This window comes from Octopus bimaculoides, chromosome 3, assembly GCF_001194135.2.
Source record: "Octopus bimaculoides isolate UCB-OBI-ISO-001 chromosome 3, ASM119413v2, whole genome shotgun sequence".
NCBI lineage: Eukaryota > Metazoa > Mollusca > Cephalopoda > Octopoda > Octopodidae > Octopus > Octopus bimaculoides.
In genome coordinates, this window is record NC_068983.1 from 85,319,911 (window position 1) to 85,346,550 (window position 26,640).

Consider the following 26,640-nt stretch of genomic DNA (forward strand, 5'->3'; position numbering starts at 1 on the left):
GAGAGAGAGAGAGAGAGAGAGAGAGAGAGAGAGAGAGAGAGTGAGACACACACACACAAAGACATTATATTTCTTCTGGATTATCTACTACTATTATTACTACTACCATTACTGCAACAGTTTACCTTCCATTGTTTTCTATACATAAGGGCTGGATACCATTATTAAGATGGCAGGAAGCTTATAGAGGAAGATGTGAATACTACTTTTGTGAGAAGAACTGAGAAAATGGAAATTGTACAGTGCATGTGTGCATGTGTAAGGAAATGCATGTGCATGTGAATGAGCAAGATAGTGTTTATGTTTATAATGGTCTAAAAACCAATGCTGTTTACGTTGTGTGTAGTAAGCTAGCAAATATAACAAAGAGAAGTCTCTAATTCAATGACTGAAAGCAGTAAAAAAACAAACAAAAAAAAACTGTGTATGTGTGTTAGTGTCATTTTGTCTTGGCATTGCATAACAGTTGGAAACGAGTGCCACTGTCATACAAGTGGTGTCCTTTGTTTCCAGTCTTCCTTTGGAAACGTGTCTGGTCAAGGAGAAATGATACTTTACTTGGAAACAGATATGGGTTGGTAACAGGAAGGACATTTAGCTGTACAAGGTTTCAGTGGGTATCATTTGGACATGGGCAAGAAAGGAAAGAAGGAAAAGACAAAGAAAGAACGAAAGGAAAAGATACAGATAGGAAGGAAAGAAAGAAAAGAGAAAGAAAGGAAAAAGAGAAAGAAAGGAAAAAGAGAAAGGAAGGAAGAAAAAAGAAAAGGAAGAAAGTGAGGTATGGAGCGAGGAGGAAAGAAAAAAAAAAGAGCTGGATCAAATAAGACAAGGTAGAATAAAGTGTTCAGTTCATTAATACCTACAGCAGTAGAATTTGTGATCTACAAGCAAGAAATCCATTAGCTTATCTCCTATGACCTTCCAACTTTGGCAATACCAACTGTTTGTATACTTAGGACTATATTGTCCAAAGTTGTCTTCTTCTTTAATCCTTTCATTACTGTATTTATTTTGAGATGCTCTGTGTTTCTTTCAATTAATTTAAAATATAACAAAGTATTTAGTAAAATAACTTAGTTATCATTAAGCTAGTGTTAGGAACATAAATTATTACTAAGGTTTGGTGGAAGATTTTAATTCAAAACTTATGATAACAAGACATTTGTACTACAAAGCCAGAAACTGTTTCAGCTTGGTTGGTATTGAAAGAATTAAGATGGTGATTTTTTGGCAGGTTTGCTTACTGCTAGTAGGTGGAGAGACTAATGTTCTTTGTTGGCTCCTGGTATCAGTAAGTACCAATGGGTGATTAGTTTCAGACACCAGGGGGATGGTCGTTGTGATATTCATACCTTTCTCAATGGCATTATAACATCTTAAAGTCGTAGCCAGGAAGTCAATCATTATCATCAAAGACTTTCAAGAAGAGCTGACCACCTTTGCTTTGGCATCCAGTGTTTTGTTGTTGTTGTTTTTTGTCCCCCACCCCCACACAAGATTTTAAGTGAATTAACTAATTTAACCTTTTAGCATTTAAACAGACCATATCCAGTCCAAATATTCTACCTATTTTATGTTCAAACTGGTTAGATTCAGCCTTTTTACACCTATCCTACAATGTCATTCTAAATATTAACAATCTTAGCAAAATTTCTAAATTACATGATAATGCATGATTAAAAAAAAACAATGTGAATAAATAAGCATCACATTTGACAGAGCAATCTGAATGCTAAAGGGTTAAAGGGACATGTTAGACAGAAGATGATATTGAGGGTTTGGCATTTAAGGTGAAAGGTTGGGAGCAAGACAAGGTGGTGGATTTGTGATACTGGAAGGGAAACTGTATAAAGATATAGTGAGTAGAATTAAAGTTAGTATAAGCATTATACTTATTAATAAAGAAGACAAAGTTCCTAAAGACTTATTAGGGCCAACATTATAGAACAAGCTTGAGTAGTTTGAACGAGTCAGATTCACACTGTGGCTTCAATTTCCATTTGAAATCCTCTCATTTAGGTCAGTTATGAACTTAGAAAACGTGTGGATGTTAAAACCTCTTATTTCTCTCTCTCTCTTATAAGATATCTTGTGTTTTCTATACTAACCAACAGTAACCAACACTTAGCTGGCTATGTATATTTTATAGCCATAATTTTGGTTTTGGTAGCTTGGGATAAAAGAGAAGAGAAAATCATAATTTCAAGAATTGACAACTTATATAAAATATTGCGGAGGAAAAATTTCATATTAGCACTGGGCACAACGGAATGTAGGGAAGAAGGAGTGAGATACATCTGTAAATTTTTTTAAATTCTTATTTTCTATTTAAATATCTAAAAAAACTTTAAATATAGTACTATGATAAACTGACATTTTTACTCCAATCAAAACAACCACCTATGCTTATAGTATTCACTTAGAGTAGGGTAGTGCTGTTGTATGTAGTCACCTGTGTCTAACTAGTACCCAGAACTAAATTGTTCCAACCTGATATTATATGCATCATCATCATTAACATCATTTTAATGTCCTCTTTTCCATGCTAGCATGGGTCAAATGGAATTTTGTGGAGTTTATATTGTAGCTTTTCTATGGCCAGGAACTCTTCCTGTCACCAACACACACTGGTTTCCAAGTGAGGTAATTTTTCCTCATGGCCAGGCATGTTTTCACAGAATACCGGAAACAAAGGACACTCCTTGCATGACAGTGACACAACTACCACACATAAAGTTAAGGCAAGGGAACAGTCTCATACACACACAAACAAAGAGGTTTCTTTCAAATTTTTGTCTAGCAAGTCTTTTCTCAAGGCTTTGGTCAGTTTCAGGCTATAATAGAAGACATATGCCCAAAGTACTGAAACCATGGGATTGGGAAGCAAATTTCTTACCACTCAGCCACACCTATGCCTATGGCCACAATGAGACAATGAAAATTGTTAGTAAAAGAAAAGAGGTGATAGCTAAAAAAAAGCTTGAGAAGCATTGTTGTAATACTCCTGGTGGATATCAGTAGCTTTAGCTCTGAGAGTAGGAAAACACAAGCACAGATTTCATGTAGCATTCAATGTGACTTGGCATCTGAGCGCTTGTTATCTAAGAAAAAAAACTGTTGATGCAAACAAAGAGCAAGGAGGTGACGTTGGACTGGACTGTATGCATGGAAACTAATATAGAGAAGGATATGGAGCAGGGAGTAAAAAAGACAGGAGAGAAGGAACTAATGAAAATATGTGAAACAAAATGGAGGTGGGGGAGTCTCTTTGCTCTGCTTCCATTTCTCAAATTTTCCATCAGATTAAAAGAAAAATCTCTTCTGTTAATTTCTTCAGCTGACATTAACTAAGAAACAATAGAGTCTCATTGAGAATGATCAAGCAAAGCTTTATAGATGCAATAATTAACATTAATTAAGGAAGACTGTAAGGTTCAGGGTAATTAAATAAGAACAATTGGCCTTCATTTAGTTGAAGACACATTTATTATATGGCACCAGGAATGAATGAAGTCTAATGGCCCTATTTCAATCAACTCAGCACAAGGCAACTAGAACTGTGAGAAATAAACACATACAAAAGAAATGTAATCAACATTTAAACATAGAATCTATGACAATATCTGAAACATGCTAGAAGAAAAACCACCTGGAAGACAGTTCTCTGCTAGTCATGGGTATATGACAATATGTGATAATAAGTTTGCTTCCAAAACATACAGTTTCAAGTTCAGATCCACTCAACGGCAGCTTTGGCAAGTGTCGTCTTCTACAGCCTTGGGCCAACCAAAGTCTTGTGAGTGGATTCAGTAGACAGAAACTGAAAGAAGTCCATCGTGTGCATGAGGCATGAGTGTATGCACGTGTGTGTGTGTGTGTGCACAAGTGTCTTTGTCCCCCACCACAGCATAACAACTGGTGTTGGTTTGTTTATGTATGCTTGATTTACTGGTTTGGTAAAAAGAGATTGATATAAGTACGGGGCTTAGAAACTATCAGTACTGGGGTTGATTTGTTTGATTAAAGATCACATATATATATATATATATATATATATATATATATATTCCCTCTGAAGAGATTACATTCATAAATATGAATTCAATATTTAATTAATTTCACTGTGTATAATTGAAACAGCTGTACGGGATAATGATCGATTTGTTGCTGGTAATAAACTCCTCCGAAATCTCTATTTTACATACAAACCTATTATCTTAAGGAAATCAATTTCCCCCAAAATATTAGGCATTGAACCAGTATTTCCTTGGATGACACCATCCCTTCATGAGGCTATCATAAGCTCTATCTGAATTATATATATATATATATACATACATGTATATACTTTTACTTTTTTGTCATTTTGATTGTGTCCATGCTGGATCACCACCTTTTAGTCAAAGAAATCAACCCCTTGACTTATTCTTTGTAAGCCTGGAACTTAACATAAACACACCAAGATTAGTTGTCAAACGATGGTGGAGAGACAAACACAAATATATATATATATATATATATATATATATATGCAGGGGTTGGACAAAACAATGGAAACACCTTAAAATTTCAAGCAAATTTATTTTCATATGGGGGTAGAGATGCCTTTGGCAGTAATTACAGCTTGAATTCTATGAGGTATAGACTCGTACAAAGTTTGAATTATTTCCAAAGGAATTTTTGTCCATTCTTCAGCTAAAACAATCTCCTTACTTCTTTTTCTAAAATGCACCATAAATGTTCAATAACATTAAGATCTGGGAACTGTGGTGGCCAGATAAGATGTTTAACTTCACTAGAATGTTCCCCGTGCCATTCACTAACAACTTTAGCTGTGTGAATTGGTGCATTATCATCCTGAAAGATTGTGTTTCCTTCCGGAAACAGTTCCACAACCATAGGATGAATTTGATCAGATAAAATGCTTAAATAATCTTGACTAGTAATTCTGCCATGAAGGGAAACCATTGGACCAGCGGACTTCCAAGATACAGCCCCACCCCCCACCCCCTCAGATCATCATAGATCCTCCTCCATGTTTAACAATTGGAAGAAGGTAGCCTGGGTTAAATGCTTCTTTAATCAAACAAATACATTTATATGTATCATCCTTATGTACAACCATTTTCTATGGTCAGATATGTTGGGTGAGTTCTCACAGTCAGAGTCAATTCTTAACAGAAGTTATTGCATTCCTAGATAGATCAGAGAACCAAATCTCACTCATGCGTTACACTTCTGGCATGGCTTTTATGGTTTGATTATCTTCACAACAGCAACTAGCTTACAGAGTGTGCTGGGGACATTTCCTCATGTCAGCAGCACTACAAAGTGTGTCATGTCCTTGATGTCACTGAAGTGTCTATTCTATGATGTCTTTCTACTCTCTGTAGTTTAATGTTACTTTCAAAGTAAACATGACTAAAACTGAGGAAAATGACAGAAAGAGAGAGAGAGAGAGAGAGAGAGAATGAAAGGATACATCACAAACACACACACACACACTTCCATAGTGCCAAACTCTAATGTTCTTGATGAGCCAGCCCTATGTCCTACTTTCAATTCCCAGTTGTAATTGTTTACATTTTACTAACATCTTTGAGAAAGGCATGATGGTCACATAGTTGCAAGCATTCTCTTCTACAAACTGGGGCTCTGCATCAGCATCATCATCTTCATAATTTTTATGACCATACTGGGCTTCCAATTTCTGCGTTCATCTCTTTTATGATGTTCAACATCCTAAGAGCATCCTTACTACTCTACCAAATTATCCTACATCCTTATGCACCTTGAAATACTTTGTTATCCAATAATCACATACTCATACCATAGCAGTCTTCCTTTTTGGGGGAGGATATGGTTTTGGCTCTTGACACTGAGCTCTTCTCTCAGCCCAATTATGTTCAGTTGCTCATGCATGCATTACACATCCAAAACCTTTTCCATCTCATTTCTCTTCAGCCATCATATATCCTCCACATTCAGCATCAATATTTCTCAAATATAGTTTCACACTTTAGAGAGAAACCCTTTGTTATCAACAGAAGTAAGATTCCTTGCTGATTTGGACACTTAAGTAACAGAAGCCAGCAACTACTTCTAATATACCTTATTATGAGCAAATAAGAATTTATTTCATGTCAGCTATTACTGCTAGTTGTGTCCATGCAAGTATTATATATGAAATCCTTCACTTTTGTCCCTTTGTAATAGACATCACTGAACCCTTTCGTGAACCCATTGGTTAAACTGGGTACACCCTGAAAAGTTGATTTCTGCTCTAAAATTGAGCATGGTCACCTCCCAGTAGTTATTAGTATTTTCTTTTCTTTTCGACAGGCTTAAACTTTTATGTTTATGCAGAAAATCAATATTACTCAACAACCCATCTAGTTTCACCGTAAAGATTGGTAATCCTTTTGAGAAATCTGGGAGTTGGAAGTTAGATAATGTGTCAATGTAAAGACAACTTTAACAGACTGTTACTTTATTTTGGTTGTTTTTGCTTTTACTCACACCTAGATCAATAAAATATATATTTAAAAAAACCCATTCAAAAGAGAAGGTTGAATGTCAGTTTCAATATATCAAATTTGAGAACACAAACTAAGTTGACTACTAAATTATGGCTTGGTTCAACGTTGACTGAAACTACTGAACAAAAAGGTTGACCAACAACATCCTACTAATTATAAAACAATTTTAATGTCCTGTTATCCAATCTAGTGTGAGTCAGCATATGAAATTGCAGTAATTCTCAAATACTGAGTAAAATATATATTTCACAAAAAAACAGAAACATCAAAACTATAGAGAATAAAGAAGTTTCACTAAATGGTTTTGCTTAAATAGCTGCTTCCTTCCATCTTCTCCTGTGAGAAAAAAAAAACATACATACAATCTCTTTACACTGTAGTTGTAGTATAAAGTCTAGTAAACATTTAGATTGGTCTGAACAAAATAAGAGTAGTACCTATTAAATTGTATACAACACAATCTTCAAAGAAAGGTCTGGAAGTCTGATTCTTAAGTCAATGGGTGCTTAACAGTCGCATGCTCTTAATTATTCTGCTTAGTATATTATGGTGTTTGGACACCAGAAATAGTCATGATAAAAGAATGGTAGATGGGAAGCTTTTATGGTGATTAGTTCAGTATTTTTACTTTCATGAATTAAAAATCCTACTGAAGTCTTTTTTTTTTTTTTTTTTGATTAAAATTTTTTTCTTGATAGAGGAAGGAGGGTAGATTTGCAGAACACCAGGCACAATTTTCACAGTTTAGTTGTATCTCTTTATATTCTGGGTTCAAATTCCACTAAGTTCTACTTTGCCACCCATCCTCATGAGGATGATAAAATATGATCAATATGATCAACTATTCCCTCCTCTAAATTCTGTAGCCATCTACCTCAGAGGGAGAGAAGGAGAGGCACCCATGGTCTTTGTTACTTCTTCCAGATTGATAAAATTAATATAATTTTGTTGGCAATCAACACAACTGGCTACAACCTCTACTCTATAAGATTGATCATGTACATAGGCACAAGACCATACATTTTTAGAGCAGCAGAAATAGTTAATCAAACTGACTTTAGTATATTATTAATATTTACTCAGATGGATCAAAAATAAAGTCAACTCTGTTACAATTTGAATTCAGAACATAAAGTGATGAAATTAAATATTGTAAGACTTTCATACAGTTTAATATTCTACTTCACCTTCCACCCTGCTCCACTCCACTACCTTCTCACTGTCTTTGACCTTTTCCTCAATCAAGCGGAATCAATATTAACAGGAGAACTATAGTGCAGGATAAGATACAAGCAGCTGACCACACTGAGTTGTTGAATTTTAGTCAACTAAGTTCCCCCACTAATGCTCTTCAGAAAATAATGAATGCCACATAACTCAATACCTTTTTTATGTAGCCTTGGGTAATAATGGGGTGGGGAATCAATATTACATTACGATTTTGTTTTGAGATTTTTTTTCTTTTTTTTTTGGAAACATCAATAGAAAAAAAAAAAAAAGCAAATATGTATGCCTTTATGGGTAAAATGGTTATTCACATATGGACGTTTATGGACAAATTAACAGTTAGAATTAGTTGAAATTGCTAGTGATGTAGTAATGAGAAAAGAACATAAGATATACAGGAAATAAACAAATGGTACACAGCATAACTGGCTTATACTTTATCTATTGTCACCACTAAAGTAAGAAAAGAAAAATAAAGATATTAAATGAGCAACAGCTATCACTGTAAAGACACAGCCTTTATTTAGTCACTGTTGATAAAATTAGATTAGCTATAAAAGCTGTATGCATACACTTTCATTTATGCAAAAAGCTCCAAATATGTTATTCCATAGTTATAAAATGAAACATATGCTGTTAAGTGAAATTTTTTCATTTTATTTTTTATTATCATAAAATACATTTGTCTAGTATAACTTAATGCAAGTTTATCTTCCATGTAGCATCTGATGCTGAGTATTAGATATTTCTATCACATTACAAGAGACTCCCTGGCTTCCAACAAAAGCAAATCTAGATAAACGAAAAACAAATTCCCTGACTATTGACAATTCAGAACAGCTTTGCTGGTGGAGTCCTTTGAGGGAAGTAGAATGAAGTTTCAGTTCCACAAATACTGTAATCTGTTACACTTTACACCCATAAACATGCACACAAGCAAAGAATAATAATAGGAGGCAGGTGTTGCTGTGTGGTTCAGAAGTTTGTTTCACAACCTCATTGCTTCAAGTTCACTCTTAGAGAACTGTCACCACTATAGCTTTGGGTTAACTATTACACTATGTGAGGGAGCATGACTCAGTGGTTAGAGCATCAGGCTCAAAATCATGTGGTAGTGAGTTTGATTCCTGGGTCAGGTTATGTGTTGTGTTCTTGAGCAAGACACTTTATTTCACATTATTCTAGTTCACTCAGCTGTAGAAATGAGTTGCAGCATCGCTGGTGTCAAGCTGTATCGACCTTTGCCTTTCCCTTGGACAAAATAGGTGGCATGGAAAGGGGGGGGTTGGTATGCATGGGCAATTGCTGGTCTTCCATAAACAATGTTACCTGGACTTGTGCTTCGGAAGGGAACTTTCTAGGTGCAATCCCATGGTCATTCATGACTGAAAGGGGTCTTTACCCTTTTAACTATTACACTGTGGAAGAAATTTAGTACACAAAAAACTGTGGTGGCCCATTGAACACAAGTATGTGTTTATATCAGTATAGTGTAAGAATTGGTACATTTGAACAAAAATGTTCTGTAGTATTTAAGTTAACAGAATTTCCTCCTTTAATACCAATGCCTATTTTGCATTTATTATCTTACAACAATGTAAGAAACACCAGACAATAAGAACTCTTTCCAGCAAGAAAAGATACATTTTCCAGACTGATGTTTTAACTAACAATGAAATAATATTTATGCACATTATCAACCTCTAAAGCCATACTATGAAAACAAAGATGAAAAGGAAAGAAAAAAAGACTTATAACAATAGCCCACACATAATCATATATGTCAGTATATTTCAGGTTTCTAATCTAGAAAGAGGAACATGACATATGAAACAGAAGCTTTAGGGTTCTGTTGCTGCATAGTTATTCTGATATTACTCAATAACAACAAGACTCTAGGTGCAGGCAGGATTGTGTGGTTGAGACGTTTGCTTCCCAATGAAGTGGTTCTGGGTTCAGTTTCACTGTGTGGTACTTCGCATCAATGTCATCTACTATAGCCTTAGGATGACCAAAGTCTCATGGGTGGATTTGGTAGGCAGAAACTGAAAGAAGCTAAGTGTGTGTATGTGTGAATGAGAGAGAGAGTTTGTGTTCCTTTGCTGTGACATGGAGCATTAGTGGTAAATGAGTGTCACTTCCATACATGTAGTATCATTTATTTCATATCTTCCTTGAAAACATGCCTGGCCATAGAGTGATATTTCCTTACTTGGAAACAGGTAAGGGCTGATGACAGGGAAGACATCCTGCTTTAGAAAATCTGTTTTGCCATATTCCATCTGACCCATGCAAGAATGGGAAAGTAACAATGATTTTGGCGACAATTAACAACACTAGCATTCAAATCAGAAGAAAAGGAAATTATTATTCCATTGACTCACCTCAATAACAACTCTTTCGGTAATTTTCGGTTAATCAATGCATCATCTTCACTGACAGACTGGGAGACCTAGAAAACATAAAAAGAAAACAGGAAGTTAAATCTTTAAACAGGAAGTGAGAAGTACCTAAATACTAAGTACAGTAAGTTATGTACAATGGTTTCAAATATGAGCAGTTTTAATTTGGTTTTTGTTTTTCTTTCTTCTTTCATTGCAAAGGAAATTTCATGACCTATCAGCTAAATTCATTTTCAGTAAATATCAATCTCTCTATTTGACAAATGTAGTCCTTGATAGACAAAAAAGACCGAAGGTTACAGCAAGAATGCAGTAGCTCAGTCACAAATGGTTTGAGGGTTAAACAACTATACATTTTTCCAGGTAGCAGATCTTGAATTGGAGGGTAAAACAATAAAAGTTTGTCATCAGTCACAGCTTCAAACTAGCTGTGACTAAGCTAACTTAATCCTGCTTTGACTTTTCAGCTATGGCCATTGGTGTCTTTTGTCTATCAAGGACTACATTTGTTAATAGACACACACACACACACACACACACACACACAGTGAAGCAATTAGACAAACAGAGAGGCAAACATAAACACTAATAAAGCACATCCATACTCAACAGAGTACACCATAACCAGCCTTAGTGAGATATTTTTCAGCAAAAGTAAATACAAAAAGGCAGTGCCCTCACATGGGCACAGTCCAATAGCTGAAGTCAGTATAAGTACATATCTATAATAATAGTGAAATTTTGTCTGTCCATTTGGGACCCCTGTATCTCAGCCCACATTTGCCCTACATAGATATATTATACCGTTTTGGAATCAGGATAAACCTGGGATTGAAAATCTGCCCTTCATTTGGTTCTTGAACATCCAACATTGGGATCTGGCTTAAAAGCATTTGGGTTGGTATTTGTAGCAGTTGGCTGATTCATGCCGTTTTAGTGGCATTTGTCAATGTCAGAGATCAAGAGGGAGATAAATGACATTCACTTTATTAATTTTATGTCAAGATAAGAACTTTGGGACAAATTGGTCAACAGCTGGAATTCAACTTGGGACTTGAACAATAGAATGATTGCATTACAGAATAAATTCTTATCTGTTCTTAACCTCTGATCAAGTACCACCAGGGCATGTAGTCATTATAAATGTATTATAGTGATGTTATTTAGGTCTCTTTAGGTTTGGGCTACTGGCCCAATTAGCACTCTGCAGGAGCTACCTTAAAAGTTTGCACAGAGTGTGGCTTTTAAGCTAGTATAAAATATTTTCTTATATGCAAGCACATCACTGTCAAAATACTGTCTTTAATGATAGTGTGTTGCTAGTAATTATGCATGAATTTAATATGGATTTACACTAATTCTAAAATTCTAAACTATTTAACATCTTCATGGAACAACTAAAATACAACTTCAAAATAGATGAATCCATTTTAGCTTCAGTACATACTCTCAATACTGGTTGAAAATAATGACATAGCAGTTTAGAATTGGCAATTAGGTTAAAAGAAAATCAAATACCAGTGTGTAGAGTAACTGTTGATAGGGAAATGTTAATCTTGTGGACATTTTGTAAGTGCTGCCAGTCTACACTGTAAAGTGGTTGGCAATAGGAAGGGTATCAAATTATAAATCAATGCCAAAAAAGCATGAACTAATGGAGATATTGACTCTATGTATCTCATTGTAGGCAAATCAGCTGGAAGAATAGATACTCTGAATAAAACCAGTAATATAACCAGCAAGGTAGCAAGGACTAATCTTTTTTCCATATAACAATGGTATAATAAAATGCATTCAGTCTATGTCACAAAGTTGTTGGTAACAGGAAAGGCTTCTGGCTGCAATGATCATGCCATACACAATAAAGATAGCTGGATTTCTCTTTCTGTCAGATCAAGAGGTATTGCAATGAGCAAAAAAAAAAAAAAAGGAGACTGATCAACCAATGTCAGCATGGAAGAAGGGGGTACAAAATCATGGTGATGATACCATAATGCAAATGAGTTAAATTTATGTCATTTGATGCATTTAAATACTTAATCTAGTATCATGCAGTTTTTAAAGATTCAACCCATTTCAGCATTGTACTAATGAGCAGTAATCACACAGATACAACAGTATAATGACGGTTGTCTATTTAATTTTTGAGGTGTGTGTGTGTGTGTGTGTGTGTATATACTTTGATTTTAAAATAATTTTTGCAATTAAAACTAAAAGAAAAATACAGAAAATCACTAAAACAAGTTTAAATGTATATTTTGTATAAGAATTAACTTGTGTGATATTTTATTTGATTCCACCCCACTCTTCCACATTACTTCATTAGCTAGACTCCAAAGAGATATGTTGGTTACAATGTCTAAAATGCTTAATCAACTGCAGAACCATACTTAAGCAAATGTAAAAAAAAGTTTAATCAAAAAGATTGTATAATGATCTATGGTAAGATAGTTTACTTGCTTCTTATAATTTAGTTGGGAAATACCAGTTGAGTGTCAAGTAGTTTGTATTAATAATGACTTCTTGCACTGACACAAGACCACTAATTGATAGGAAAATGATGTAAGCAGTTAACCTGGTACAAGATTAATATTTTGCATCTACCCAAGTCCTTACAAAAAAAAAAATAGTCTAAAAAAAATTAAAAGGTAAAGTGAGCCCCTACTGAATTCAAAGGAGTGAAACTAAATACTGTTAAGTATTTAAATGTTAGTCCCAGGGATCTACTCTGTCATTCCACTATTTTCACAAAGCATCTAACTGAAATATCATTTCAACCAAAGGGTTTCATCCTTAGTCACTAACCAATAATGATGCAAGTTTCAAATTGATTAATCTAACACCAAACAGTCAATCAATTTCCCAGTCTAACAAAATTTGAAAATCTTCAGACACTGCCCTTCTTTCTTAGACAAGTATACATGTGTGTGTGTGTGCACGCATGTTGCGTACCTGGTTAAATAAATATACAAATATACGAGAATTTTTAAAGAATGGATTTCAATTCACATTATTTTAAAAAGAAGACTGAAAGCAAAATTGCAATTTGGTGAAATCATTTGAATTTTTAAAGTAATGAGAAGAATGAAGGCAATGCAAATTTAATTTTAAAAAAGGGGAAGAATAATTGATACTCTAATTTTAAATGGTATATGCGTATCTGCATCTGTATGTATGCTCTGATGTGTATGTGTTACATCCGTCTGTGTATATTTATATGTATGTGCGTGCACTTCTCTAGTTATCAATGTCTGAACAGATCTGAATGTGTAAATATGTGATGATGTCTGTGTGCATGTGATGTTTACATATGTTTGCATGTGCAGCAGTGTGATGATGTAAATGAAACAAAATACATATAAAAAAAAAACTTCAATTGATTTATAGTTTGGACCACTAATACAATTTACTGGAGAAATTTAATTTCCTTCAAATAACCCAAGGTTAACAACCTGTAATAACAGTCTTCACTCTCCAGCTTTACCAACTCGAAGGAATCGTTCAACAAAAAGCAGGATGAAGCCTTCTTAGCAAACAACAGGAACAAACAACCACAAAACCAGCATAAGAAAAAAACATGGGTTGGAGGTATCATAAATTTAAATAAGAATTATAACATAATGACATTCTAAATAATCAAATCCTTATATAGAAAAAGTAAAATATTAAAAATGCATCAATCTAAAATCAAAGTAAGATGGAATTAAAACCTAGAGGTGTCTAATTCACTATGATTTTACATCAATACTTTTCAAAGAATGCAGTAAACATTGATTGCATATCTCATATTCTTGCTATTCAAACGTTGAGTAAAAGCTAAATTCATTGTCATTACTTAGCTACATAAGCAGATTTTGAAAAACACACTACACCACAAAGTAGATATTTCTAAGCTAATTTTTCATTTGCTTAAGTTCTCATAATGAAAACCATCTGTGACTGTGTTGAAGTATTAAAAAAAAATATTGATACTTCATTATCTACAAATTAAACACTAATTTTTACTAATAAGACATGTGCCAGTGCCAATGCAATAAAAAAAGCACCTGTGCTGGTGCCTCATAAAAATTACCTGTGCTGGTGCCACATAAAAATTACCTGTGCCAGTACCACGTAAAAAGCACCCAACACATTCTGTAAAGTGGTTGGTGTTAAGAAGAGCATCCAGCTGTAGAAATCATGCCAAATCAGACTGCAACTAATCCAGCTCCCTATCATGCTAGCTCTGGTTAAACCATCTGACCCATGCCATCATAGAAAACAGATGTTAAATAATAATGATGATGATGAAGAAGAAGAAGAAACTTCATCCAAAACAAGATTTCATAATAAGAAATATAAATTGTCTATGTAAATACAGAATATATTAGAGAAATAGGTGCAGTAGTGGCTGTGTGGTAAGAAGCTTGCTTCTCAACCACATGGTTCCAGGTTGAGTCCCACTGCATGGCACCTTGGGCTAGTGTCTTCTACTGTAGCCTCGGGATGATCAAAGCCTTGTGAGTGGATTTGGAAGACAGAAGGTGAAAGAAGCTTGTCATATATGTATATCGCTTGACAAGTAACGTTGATGTGTTTATGTCCCCGAAACTTAGCAATTCAGTAAAAGAGACTTCTTTTTTTTTTTTTCTATGGTCTCTGTACTAAGTTGATGAAACTTTTTTCTTTACAATGATGAGATAGTGATGACGGTATAAAAGCTACAATCATATGTAAGACAAATATCATTACAGACAATACCAAGATGAAAGAAAATGAGAGCATCCATTCGGGATTACATCATTAAATATGCTACTAATTCAAACACACACAAACACAAAAGTGAGGTTATTCTTGTTCTCCATCAAGTGTCCACTAAATATCAATGAAACCAATACCCATTCACTGTTTTGTAAGTGAAACTTATCTTCACTTCCTCTGCCCCAACTAACCATATGAACTGATTTAAAGAAATCTGAAAAGCCCATATTCAAGTACACACACACACAGATAGTTTTGTTGCTACTCTGAGTTTTGTGTTACCATTGATTACACAATTATATAAAAAGAAAATACACCCCAGTGAGAATGCCAGGCACATTTGGGCTTTTTGGACCTTTTTGTTGACACATACTCACAACTAACTACATGCTTGAATGAAAATTCACCACTTTTTATATAGAACTGTAAATAAAACATTTACTGATGTTGCAAGTAGCCCCCTTCCTGAATAAAAATCCAGTCCAGGCAACTGAGGTAACATTAAATTAAAATAGCAACTTATGCATCATACTTAATGTATACACATTGTGGTATTTGTCCTTAGATAACATCTCTTATGGATGTGCTGTATTAAAAACACAACAAATATTGGAGGGAGACTGTCCATAAGAGATCTTATCTCAGGACAGATACCACAGAGACTTGTCTATCAACACACTGAATTGTGTTTCAAGATGGATATCATTACAATCCTGAAGTAAAAGTCAGTCAGTCTTCTTTCTTTCTTCTTTTCTTTCTTTCTTTCTTCCTTCCTTCCTTTCTTTCTTTCTTCTTTCCTTTCAACAAATATGAGCAGAAGAATAACCCATTAAATTAACCAATCTGAGAGTAGTGACATTAATGTTAGGTATGGTATTCATCATAAATTCAATAATAATCTCCTACAACAAGCCTACATCTGTACACATCAAGTGGTAAACATATATATGCACATACATACGTGGAAATGAGGATATATTAGCCAACACAGCTCTTTCAAATCTACAGCTAATTGTCAACCAAACAACAAATGCCTACCCTTCTTCGACATTCTCTTTAATATATTCATTATTGGAAATTTTTATTAAAGAAAAGAATTATAAAAATAACAAGAACAAAATGAAAGATATTTGATTCCATATTTTTAAAAAATGTAGATTTGCTGTAAATACCCCAGGATATTTTCTTAATCATGTGTAAGATAAATGCTTAAACTGACAGGAATATAATATTCTGGAATAAACCAATACCAAAATCTTCCCAAGTTGTCATGCAACAGAGCAATGCAGAAAACTGGGGAGAAAAAAGAATGCCACAATGCAAGTACAGGAATATTTTCTTCAAAAGACAAGTTTAGTTCAAATAAATGCATTGAAGCATGCAAGACACATTTTATCTTTAAAGGCAGAAACCGTTTTTTCCCCAACTTCACTTTCTTTAATTTAGCATTCGTTTTTATTTATTTATTTGTTTGCATATTCCAACAGATTTAGAGAGGAAAATTCTGTTTATCTACATAAATAGTACCTCTGCTGCCATTGCATGTATTACAATGCAGAGTTGTAAGGATTTGGTATGCAAGACTCCATACTGTGTCTCCTCCATACCCAGGAGTAACTGGTTTACTTTACTTCCTGCTAGGGGAAAGCCTAAGTATCACAATTTCTATTTCTCCAGCTGATGTTAAGTGTGTTTCATTGTTTAAATTTCTGGTTGCTTAAATTTTGAATTTCTAACTTCAGTGAAGCTGGTATCACCAGGAATCCCACTTTTGTAGATGACCCTTTGAGGAGTTTCTCTAATGAAAATGGTTAGTCACTTAATTTGAATATTAAACAGTGAAGTACAAACAAATCATATGCAGGAAATTCTATGATTCCTAATAACAACATAAGAAATAGCAGCCAAATCTTTTAAACCACACCTTAATCTGTAAAAACTAAAGGATGTGCCATAATGGTTAATGTAAACTTAGACACACTATTTCAGATGATATAGTCATAACTGGGACATCTTTGCTTATTTGTCTGCTCAATCATTACTAAACTCGGCTAAATAACTGAGATAATAACAGATTATTCTGATTACAAATAGACAGAAAATGCAGAAGATGTGTAAAAGTTGGGGAGAAATAAAACAATGATATTCTGCTGGATGTGTACAGTTAATGTGCATGAACAACAAGGAATAGATGAGCTGAGAGATAAACTGTAAGAGAAATCAGATATACTGTGCAAGAGAGAAAGACAACTGCATTGGCATGGGAATGTAATGTGTATAGATAAAAGATGGCTAAAGAAGGTCAGGAGATCTAAGTGGGAAGAAGCTGTGGAAGAAGAAGACCAAGGAAGACATAGGCAAAAGTGGTGAAAGATGGTCTCAGAGTGTTCAACCTTAGAAAGTAAATGACAAAGGAATGCAAGAAATGATGAAATACTGTATTAAAAAGGACCTGTGCACTCATAGAAGCAAGAAAGGGAATGTAGTAGTAATGATGACAATGACGGCGATAATGATGATAACCATGATAATGACTTCAATAAGCTGCTTCTAAACCTCTACCCACATCTGAATTAACATCAACTGATTTCATCTCTTTTTATTTTCATCTATAATTCACCCTTCTTCTCTGCTTTGTTCCACAAATTACTTTTCCATTGCAGTTATTTTCCACCTATCTTTTTTTCATTTGTATTCATACAAGTCCAGTAATAAAACTGATAATAATAACCCAGTAATGTAATGCTGGGTACTACAATTTTAAGAAAGACTTTCCTAGTACTTCTGGCAATATAAATAAGAGGGTCTGGTGCCAAGGAAGGTCATTGAGCAATAACAGAGCTTGGTGCCAGAAATGTCATCATGCAATTAAAGCAAAAATTACTGTAAAATGAAATATCCAGTCAACCAATACAAGAATGCCACTATAATTCTACAAAGGAGTAAACTGAAGTAGAAAAAACAAAACAAACTAAATATAAACTGCTATTTTTTGTTCTCCACGGACAACAATTATGTTTAGAACATAATTGAAAAGTTATATAACTCATACATAGGTTATACCAGTCTGTTATCATCCATTAGCAGCTTAAACCTTTTGTGTCCATATTTCTAGTGAAAATATACTGCTTGTGCATTTCACTTAACTTTAAAAATAGTAAAGAATCTGAAAGGATTTTGTGTTTTGAAAATAACTTGGATAGTTTCAGTTTAAATATGAACAGATTAAAATGGAATGTGCTGTATCCCAGAACCTGATGCAGTGTCAAAGAGGTTGATATCATAAGGATTAAATGATCCAGCAAAGGAATTTCTATGTAAACTCCAAAACAATGTGGCAGCAGTAAAATCCTTCATGACAAACTCATTAAGCTGATAAATTCATTCTTTACCAAACCATAAAAATCTGTAGTACTAGTTCTTTTGTTCAGTTTCCATAGCCTGAACTAGGGTGGTAAACTCAATCTATTAACAACTTTAACACCTGTCTTTTAGCACTTCAGTAGAATTCATTCAGAAAAGTTCTCCAGTCTGAAGGCAACCTACTCATAATGATGTATTTCCCATCTTTCCCACCTTGAAAGTATGGAAAAAAGATCTCTACAGCTTCTATCCCTAAAAAATGACTTGATTAGACAAGACCTTGCAACACCATCATCACTATTAACAGATTAATACAATTTTTCACATAACCATTATTTGGATGGGTTTTCAGCACATTCACATATTCCTTTGTCGCTTTACAAAGTTAACCATTTGTATTAAATTTTCCCCGAGTGCATCACCTACTATGATATACTAAAATACTTACATTCAATTCTATTCCACTCAACAGATACTGAGCAAACACCCAAAGGCTTTGTAGCTTATTCAGAGTTCAGCTTATACTCAGTCTACCGTCTGATACACAGTCACACTGTTCCCTCAAAATGTCGGACTAAATCTGTTCCACATCAGTTACTGGCAGATTACATAGTAAAACAAATTAAGAGGGAAAACAATTCCTAAGAGAAAAGAAAGTGCTAGTTTAAAAAGAAAAAAATGTAAAGAAACAACTAAAAACGTTTAGAAAGTTAAGTCAAACTGAGTCAGAGTATGACAGGACAAAAAAAAAAAGAGTTAATAGCTGGTTTACAAAATAGAATCAGATGACTAAGGACAATAATTTCCACACTGACCAACATCCACTCTCCAAAATACTGCAATGTCAATATCCTGCTGTCAACAAACTAGTTCACACACAATACAGGTAAACATTTGAAATTCCAAAGCTCTTACTGTTGGATAAGAAGTCTGAGCAAGCACAGATATTATTTATTTGTAAGACTAGTTATACACATACTCATATGTATAATCAATTTTTACAAGCATATACCTACACATTTTGTATGACACATTCCTTCTGCAAACTTACCTATGTGTGTATATGTGCACATGTTAGTATGTGCATGTGTATAAATGTATTCACGGTGCAGTGCACATCTCTCTTTTCTTCAATTACTTTCTCAGGATTCCTTACCACCCTTGTCTATTTCTCTCTTCCTTAACCTCCCTTCCTCCTACACCTTCCATCTATACTTACTCTTATAATGCAGGACAGCCTTGGATCCCCTTCTACAAAATGCACTTCACTGACTTAAAATACAGACATATAGACCAGTAGAGGCATAAGCTGTATATTAACAGCACTGATCCAACTAGCCTGAAAAAGACTGTAAAGGCTATGAGCATTGCCTCCTCTTCGATTATGTAACATTTTGTATGTGTGTGTCTATCTATCTATACATATATGTATGTATGTAGGTATGTATGTATGGGTGATGAAAGAAAAGCATGAAATTAAAATCTATGGAAGGACAAAGCAACAACAACAACAACAAAAACAAAAATACAGAAGATTTGTCAGTAAGGAGGCCGGTTGGCAGAGAAAGTAAAATAAAATAGAAAATGTGATAATCAACTAATTACAAATCCTGGCCAGAAGCAAACAATGACTACACCAAATTACAGCTTGCCAAACTTCATTAACTATTACTACTGCTACTACACAGTGTAATAATGAAATGTCAGCCAAGCTAAATACTTAGACTACAAGCGTAAATGTCACTTGTAACCAAGTGTACTCAGTGTGTGTGTGTGTGTGTGTGTGTGTGTGTGTGTGTGATATAATTTATATTTATATATATAATTTATATAGTCATAAATAAACCATATATATATATATATATATAATTTAGATAGATAGATAGATAGATAGATAGATAGATAGATAGATGGATGGATGGATAGATAAACATTTAGAATGCATGGTGTGAGTACACACACACAATCATATGATAACAGAGTAAGAGTAAACTATTGGCAGAGGAAAAAAAGTTATGTTAGGAGTTCAATCCCTCAATGCTGCCAAGGTTAGTTTTTCTACTAAAGAACTATGAATCCTTTTACTAATACCATAGTCTTGTTTAGTCTCAGGTTACTCTCATTGAAAAAGCCTATAATCAAATGCATTCCATCTATGACCATCCCATTCTCTTGTTTCCCTTGAACTACATTATCAAATGTATCGTTTCTTTTAGATGGTAGAGTATGATCTAAGGGAGATCTGTTTGCTAATTCTAGCAGGTCAAACAACATAGAGACTCCCTCATTACTTGTCCTGTGCTGTTGTTGTTTAGCACTAGGTCAGACGAGGCTGAGCAAGCCCATGACAAAGATGTTTCAGCAATGATTATCCACTTCAGTTTGTATATTTGAGACAACGTTTTTCCAAGGTGTCTTTATTTCTTTCTTTTCTTTTAATCCTTTAGCATTGAAAATGACCATATATGGCCCAAATATTCTACCTGTGTTACGTTCAAACTTGCCAAATCTGGCCTCTCACACCGACCCTACAACGTCATTCTAAAAATAAACAATCACATGATTGAAATCTCATTGCTATGAGATAATACAATTAATTCAAAACAATGTGAATAAATAAGCCTTACATTCTACAGAGTCATCTTCATGGTAAAGGGTTAAAGACAGTGTGCATGATTTTAGGGAAATCTGAGTTTCTAGGGTTTATGATTGTGTGAACTACAAGGGAGTATCAAGCAATTCAGGCAGAACAAATAATACGGTTTATTACTTGAGTTCAAATGTACCAATTTATTGGGGGTTTTTTTCTTGCCAATGTTTAAATGTTTATCTGATATACAACATGAAAGACGGGGAGGGACAAGCAATCTAATGGTTAGTGTGTTGCTCCTACAACTGTGAGATCCTGGACTGGGCAGTGTGTTGTGTTCTGAAGCAAAACCCTTCATCCCACATTGCTCTGCAATCACTGTGACATCAAACAACTGGCACTTTGTGCACTTGAACAGACAATGCCAATTTGATGGATGGAGGGAGTTGATGTACAACACAAACATTTGATCACTATAAATAAAACCAGCTGTGCAGGTTGTTCAGCAAGAAATTACAAAACTGTCCTCTGTTGTCCATGAAAGAAGAGACCACAGATGATGCACGCATGCACACATGGTCTTTTGCTGCACTAGTTTCCCTTTACTAAATCCCACTCAAAATGCATTGGTCAGCACAAGGCTTTTTATAGAATATCCTTGCAAAGGTGCAAAGCAGTGGTTGAGAAGCAAACTTCTTAACCCAATAGCAATGCTAACATCAATACCTTTCAGACAGCTTTTAGAATTTAGAACGATAGGTAACATTTTCAACCAATGACAGGATTCTTAGTTGTATTCAAATTTAAACATCTTGAATGCAAATGGAGAAGCATGAATATTTTTCTCTACAGACTGTGAAGAACAGGTGCTTCCAGAACAAGGAAAATGCCCTGTAGCACTAAATGGATTTTTATAATCTAAAATTCTTTGTTCTAGTTATTTCCAATTGATTCAGATGAAATCCAAAAAGATGCAATCCCTTCAATCTCTTCTTGGAGGAAGAACAGTAGCATTCATGATTCTTTTCAAAGTCTCTTATCCCCAGGCCACAAGCTCAACCAGAATGCTTGCAACTGAGTAAATTTCACTGAAGGTAGCTACATTGTTGTGTGGTGATGCTAAACTATACTGGGATTAAGTCAACCACCCAAGAACAAGAATAGCCCCTCTGATAGGCTTTAACAGCTTTTGCCTACCAAATTTCAATCACAAAGCTTTTCCCAATGTGAGGCTATGGTAGAATGCACTTACTCCTCAAAGCAGGATCAGACCTGTACCTGTGAAGTGAACTTCTGACTTACACAGTGGTTCTTAGGGTAGATACAGGTGATATCAAAATGTTCCTAGATTAGTTCTGTAGTGCACCATATAGTTGCATGCACAGTGAGAGCTATCAGTGACCTTCATGAAGCAGTGTGCTGATTGATATTGCTATGTTTACTTCACAAGTTGTGAAATTTGTGTTTCTGTGATCACATGTATACTGTAGTCTGCAATTTTGTCATGGACAGGAACAAAGAGCCAACGTGAAAGCTTGTGTTAAAATTGAGAAGCTTGCTACAGACACTGAGCATGCTTTGGCAAGCTTACCACCACAGGGCAATGGGTCATATGCAATGTTTCAAATGGTATGGATGCTTCAAAAGTGGAAGAACATCCCTGGAAGTTGATGAGCGATCTGGAAGACCACAAGCATCACCCCTGAAAATGTGGTATTGTGCATTGAGAATTCATCCCCCCATGGCCAAACTGTCAGTCAAGAGTTCTATTATGGCATTTTGAAGTGTTTGAGGAAGGACATTCGGCAAAAGCGATCGGATCCATGGAGTGCAAAGAAGTGGATTCTTCATGATGACAGTGCACCCTCTCACTGAGTTCTCCTCACTTGTGAGTTTCTCACCAAAAATAACATGATATCATTTCTGCACCTGCCCTATTTGCCAGATTTAGCACCTGCAGACTATCTCTTCCCCAACATGAAAATGCAACTCAAAGATTGCCATTTAAACACTGTTGTTGAGATCCAGAGCGAACTGCAGAAGGTCCTCGAATCACTTACAGAAAATGACTTCCAAGCTGGATTTCAAAAGTGGCAGGGATGCTGGGACCAGTGTATTGCTGCACAAAGTCACTATTTCGAAGGAGACAATGTTAAAACGTAGGTAAATAGGTTATTTCTTATTGAACATAACTAGTCCAGAAACCTTTTGATACCATCGCGTAAAATGCTCTGGAAATAAATGATCTTGCTAACAGACTAGCAAATAAAAAGAGATTATTTCTTATGTAAAAAATAAAGGAAGAAAATGTAATGAAACTGGTGATGGTTTCCAATGACAAAACTCAGAGTGGAGTAAGTTCATGAGATTATAAGTCATGTGTTGAAGAGGGATCTGATATTTTAGGACTGCCCTTTCATCTGAGAGGGAAGATTTTTTCCACTGCAATATTTAGATAATATTCAGAATATATAAAGACAGAAGAGTGAGGATACAGGGGTATGAACAAAAAAAGTGAAAGGAATTATAACCTGTACTTTATGTGTTGTCATGTAACCACATGGCAATTGTACAGAAGTCAAAGTTTAGTAAGTTTAATAAGAGGGATATGGTGAATACACATGCATGATGTTCAAGTAGGTGTTCACATACATGATAAAATTTATTTTGTGTGGTTGTAAGAATACTGAAAATTAATTTTACAGCTTTCTTTGTAGAGTTTAATGAACAGTGCTGTTGTGGAAGTAAGAATACAGATGACGATAACAGAGTAGTAACAAGAATAAAGTCAGGTAGGGAACACATAATTTTTAAAGAAAAAGGAAACATTTTTTTTATTATGAAAATAAGAATCATTCATTAGGGCCAGTGAGTAAGTGCCAAGAGTGAATGTAAGTTACTTCTCTATATGATGATGATAATATCAGCAATGACATAAATGACAATAATGACATCATCTCCCTTAATGTCATTACTAACATTTTCCTTGATGTCAGCAATGACATCAAGAAAGATGTCAGCAATGACATCAAGGAAGATGATAGCAATGAAGACAACTCAAAAAATAAAAGATAACAGCAATGTTGACAATGATAATAGTGACAATGACAATAATGCTGTTCATGATGTTAATAACAATAATAGTGATGATGGAGTGACAATAGTAATAATAATGTTAATTGTGATGATAATAGTAACAATGGCAATAATGTGCATGATGACTATAAGAGTCATTGGTGATAAAGACAACATTAGGAATAATTATGTTGATGATGATAATAGTGGCAAACACAATGATGGTGATGACGGTGATAATGATGACAACTGTGCTGATGATGATAATGGCATTATAGTCATTATTCATAACGTTGATGTTAGTGATGTGATATTAAGTTGTTCAATCATAGAAATGTGGTGATAATGACAATGATGATGATGATGACTACAATGACATTAATAGCACTGTGGGTGGGGTGAATTAGTGAAAGCAGCCGTATCCATCACGTATCACTTCTCAAGAGAGAGAAAGTAAGCCCCTTAGGGAAAGTGAACATGACAACCACAATTGTTCACTCTCCACCACCTCCACCACCACCACCACCAGTCTAAATCTCAATGCCCAATTAAGAAATTACCATTAACAATGTCATTCTCAGTGTTTGTGATGCTGTTGTTGGTGTTAGTATTCAATATGGCTTTGTGTTAGGAATGGTGGTGATAGTGTGGTTGTTGCTGTCGGTAGTGTTGCTATTTAGCTGCAGTTCAACTTTGATTGAGAAGACCTATAATCAAAAGTATTCCAGTCATGACCATCAGCGTATCTAGGACAGCATTAATGGCAGCTACTATTTCTAGGAAATTATACACTATTTACTCCATGTTTTCAGGTATCAACACACATGTACACACACACACACACACAAAATCTACATGATGCCAGTTGTCTTGAATGCAGGAACCTTTATTTGTGGTGTGAAAGCTTCACAACATCTCTAGGCTGCAACAAAGTAAATAAATAAGCACTGAAACCTTGTCAAATTCTACACCAGTGTGTCTTGATCTTTTATTTCTATATTCCCCATTCACCACCTTTTCCAAATCAACCCACATCTGATAAGGAAATAAAATCCAATCAAGTACACAAAAACACTATTTATCACGACATTAACAGTCATATTAATGTAATATTCAGTCCTTAAAATCAATGCCAAAGGAAATAAATGTAGCAAAAACAAAACAAACAAGAGCACTCAGAGAGCGCAAACCTCTGCCAAGGCAACACCAATGTTCTCTCAATGGATTAGTTGGAGAGGATTTTTAAAATGAGAATACCTGAAATAAACTCAACTGCTCTCACAAATGAGAATACTAAAAATGAACCTAACTGCTCTCAAAAATTAAGTAAAAAAAACTGGAAAATTAATTCAGAATCCTTGTCTGGTACCAAATCGATCCCAGAATCTAATCAGTTCATGCCAGTCACAAGGCCAAACATTCCTGAAAGTTTCATCTGAATCCATCCAATGGTTCTTGAGATATCTTGTACACAGACAAACAAACAAACACAACTGAAAACAGTACCTCCACCTTCGCTAAAGTGGAGGTAATAATGATTAGGAAATCTTCAACCCTCATGCACTTTTGTCAGGGAAATCTCAAAATTTAACTAAGCAGGGGAAATTTCCAACAAATTGAAAATTGCAGTAGCAGATCAATGAAAATGTAGAGCAGATTGGAAATAGTAAAGATAAATAATATGAGATCAGTAGTGTGGTCAATGAATCCAGTAGTAGCAGCATCAGCAGCATCAGCAGCAGTAGTAGTAGTAGTAGTAGTAGTAGTAGTAGTAGTAGTAGTAGTAGTAGTAGTGACTAATCTCAAGACTTCAGTGAGGCAGTTCAATTCACAACTGTATGATTTCAGATTCATTCTCATGGTGTAGCACTTATGGAAATCTTTTTTGCCATCAGACACACATATACATATGTGGTGATTGTTTCAACTACACAAATGACTGTTGTCACTCTGAGTTTTGTCATTGCCAAAGGCATTTCAGCTCAACCCTGACTGAGCAGATCTTGTGATCAAAGATGTTCCAGCTAGAACCGTCACATTCATATTTTAGTACTGTATATATAGCATCAGATTATTCCACTGCACTAATGATTCGATTTTTTTAAACATAACTGGGTGTGATCTGAGAAAGATTAGGTTGCTATTTCTAACAGTCTGAACAGCTTACATTGAGGCTCTCTTATTGTTGGGTCATAATGTCCATGTTAAGATAGCTTATGCTTGAGCGTTCCGTACTTCAAAAGTATATTCTATGTATGTATGTATGTATGAATGATCAAAGTTAATCAAATGTAAAACATGAGTTATTCGCAATTTTGCAGTGAGCAAGCAACAAGTGATTGTAAACAAAGCTGTTGAAGCAGTGTTTGGCAAATTATGATTATACAAATTTTGGTAGATTCTTAAATGCATTCTTCTCTCTCCTTCGTGCCCCTATCCCGGCTTCTATTTTATCTCAACACGTGTGTGTTTGTGTGCATGCAGGCACATGCTTATTTTGTGTACTAAAAAAATGAAGATGAAAAGATTTTTTAATTAAATATGCATCAGATAAGATTAGATTAGATAAAAACACAAAGAATTCATTACATATGTATAGACACACACACATATAAAACATACCTATATGATATACATAACACACACACACACACACACACATATATATATATATATATATATATATATATATATATATATA

The 26,640-nt window shown here is 34.7% G+C and overlaps 1 protein-coding gene across 7 annotated transcripts in view; it reads right to left on the minus strand.

Annotated features, from left to right (window-relative positions):
* The window catches only part of LOC106881021 (F-box/LRR-repeat protein 20), a 413,298-nt gene that overhangs the window by 46,664 nt on the left and 339,994 nt on the right, over positions 1–26,640 (minus strand). For all 7 annotated transcript variants that reach the window (XM_014931205.2, XM_052966264.1, XM_052966263.1 and 4 more), the window contains one exon: positions 10,154–10,221. In XM_014931205.2, coding sequence (XP_014786691.1) covers positions 10,154–10,221 — 68 coding nt within the window. The remainder of the gene's footprint in view (positions 1–10,153; positions 10,222–26,640) is intronic.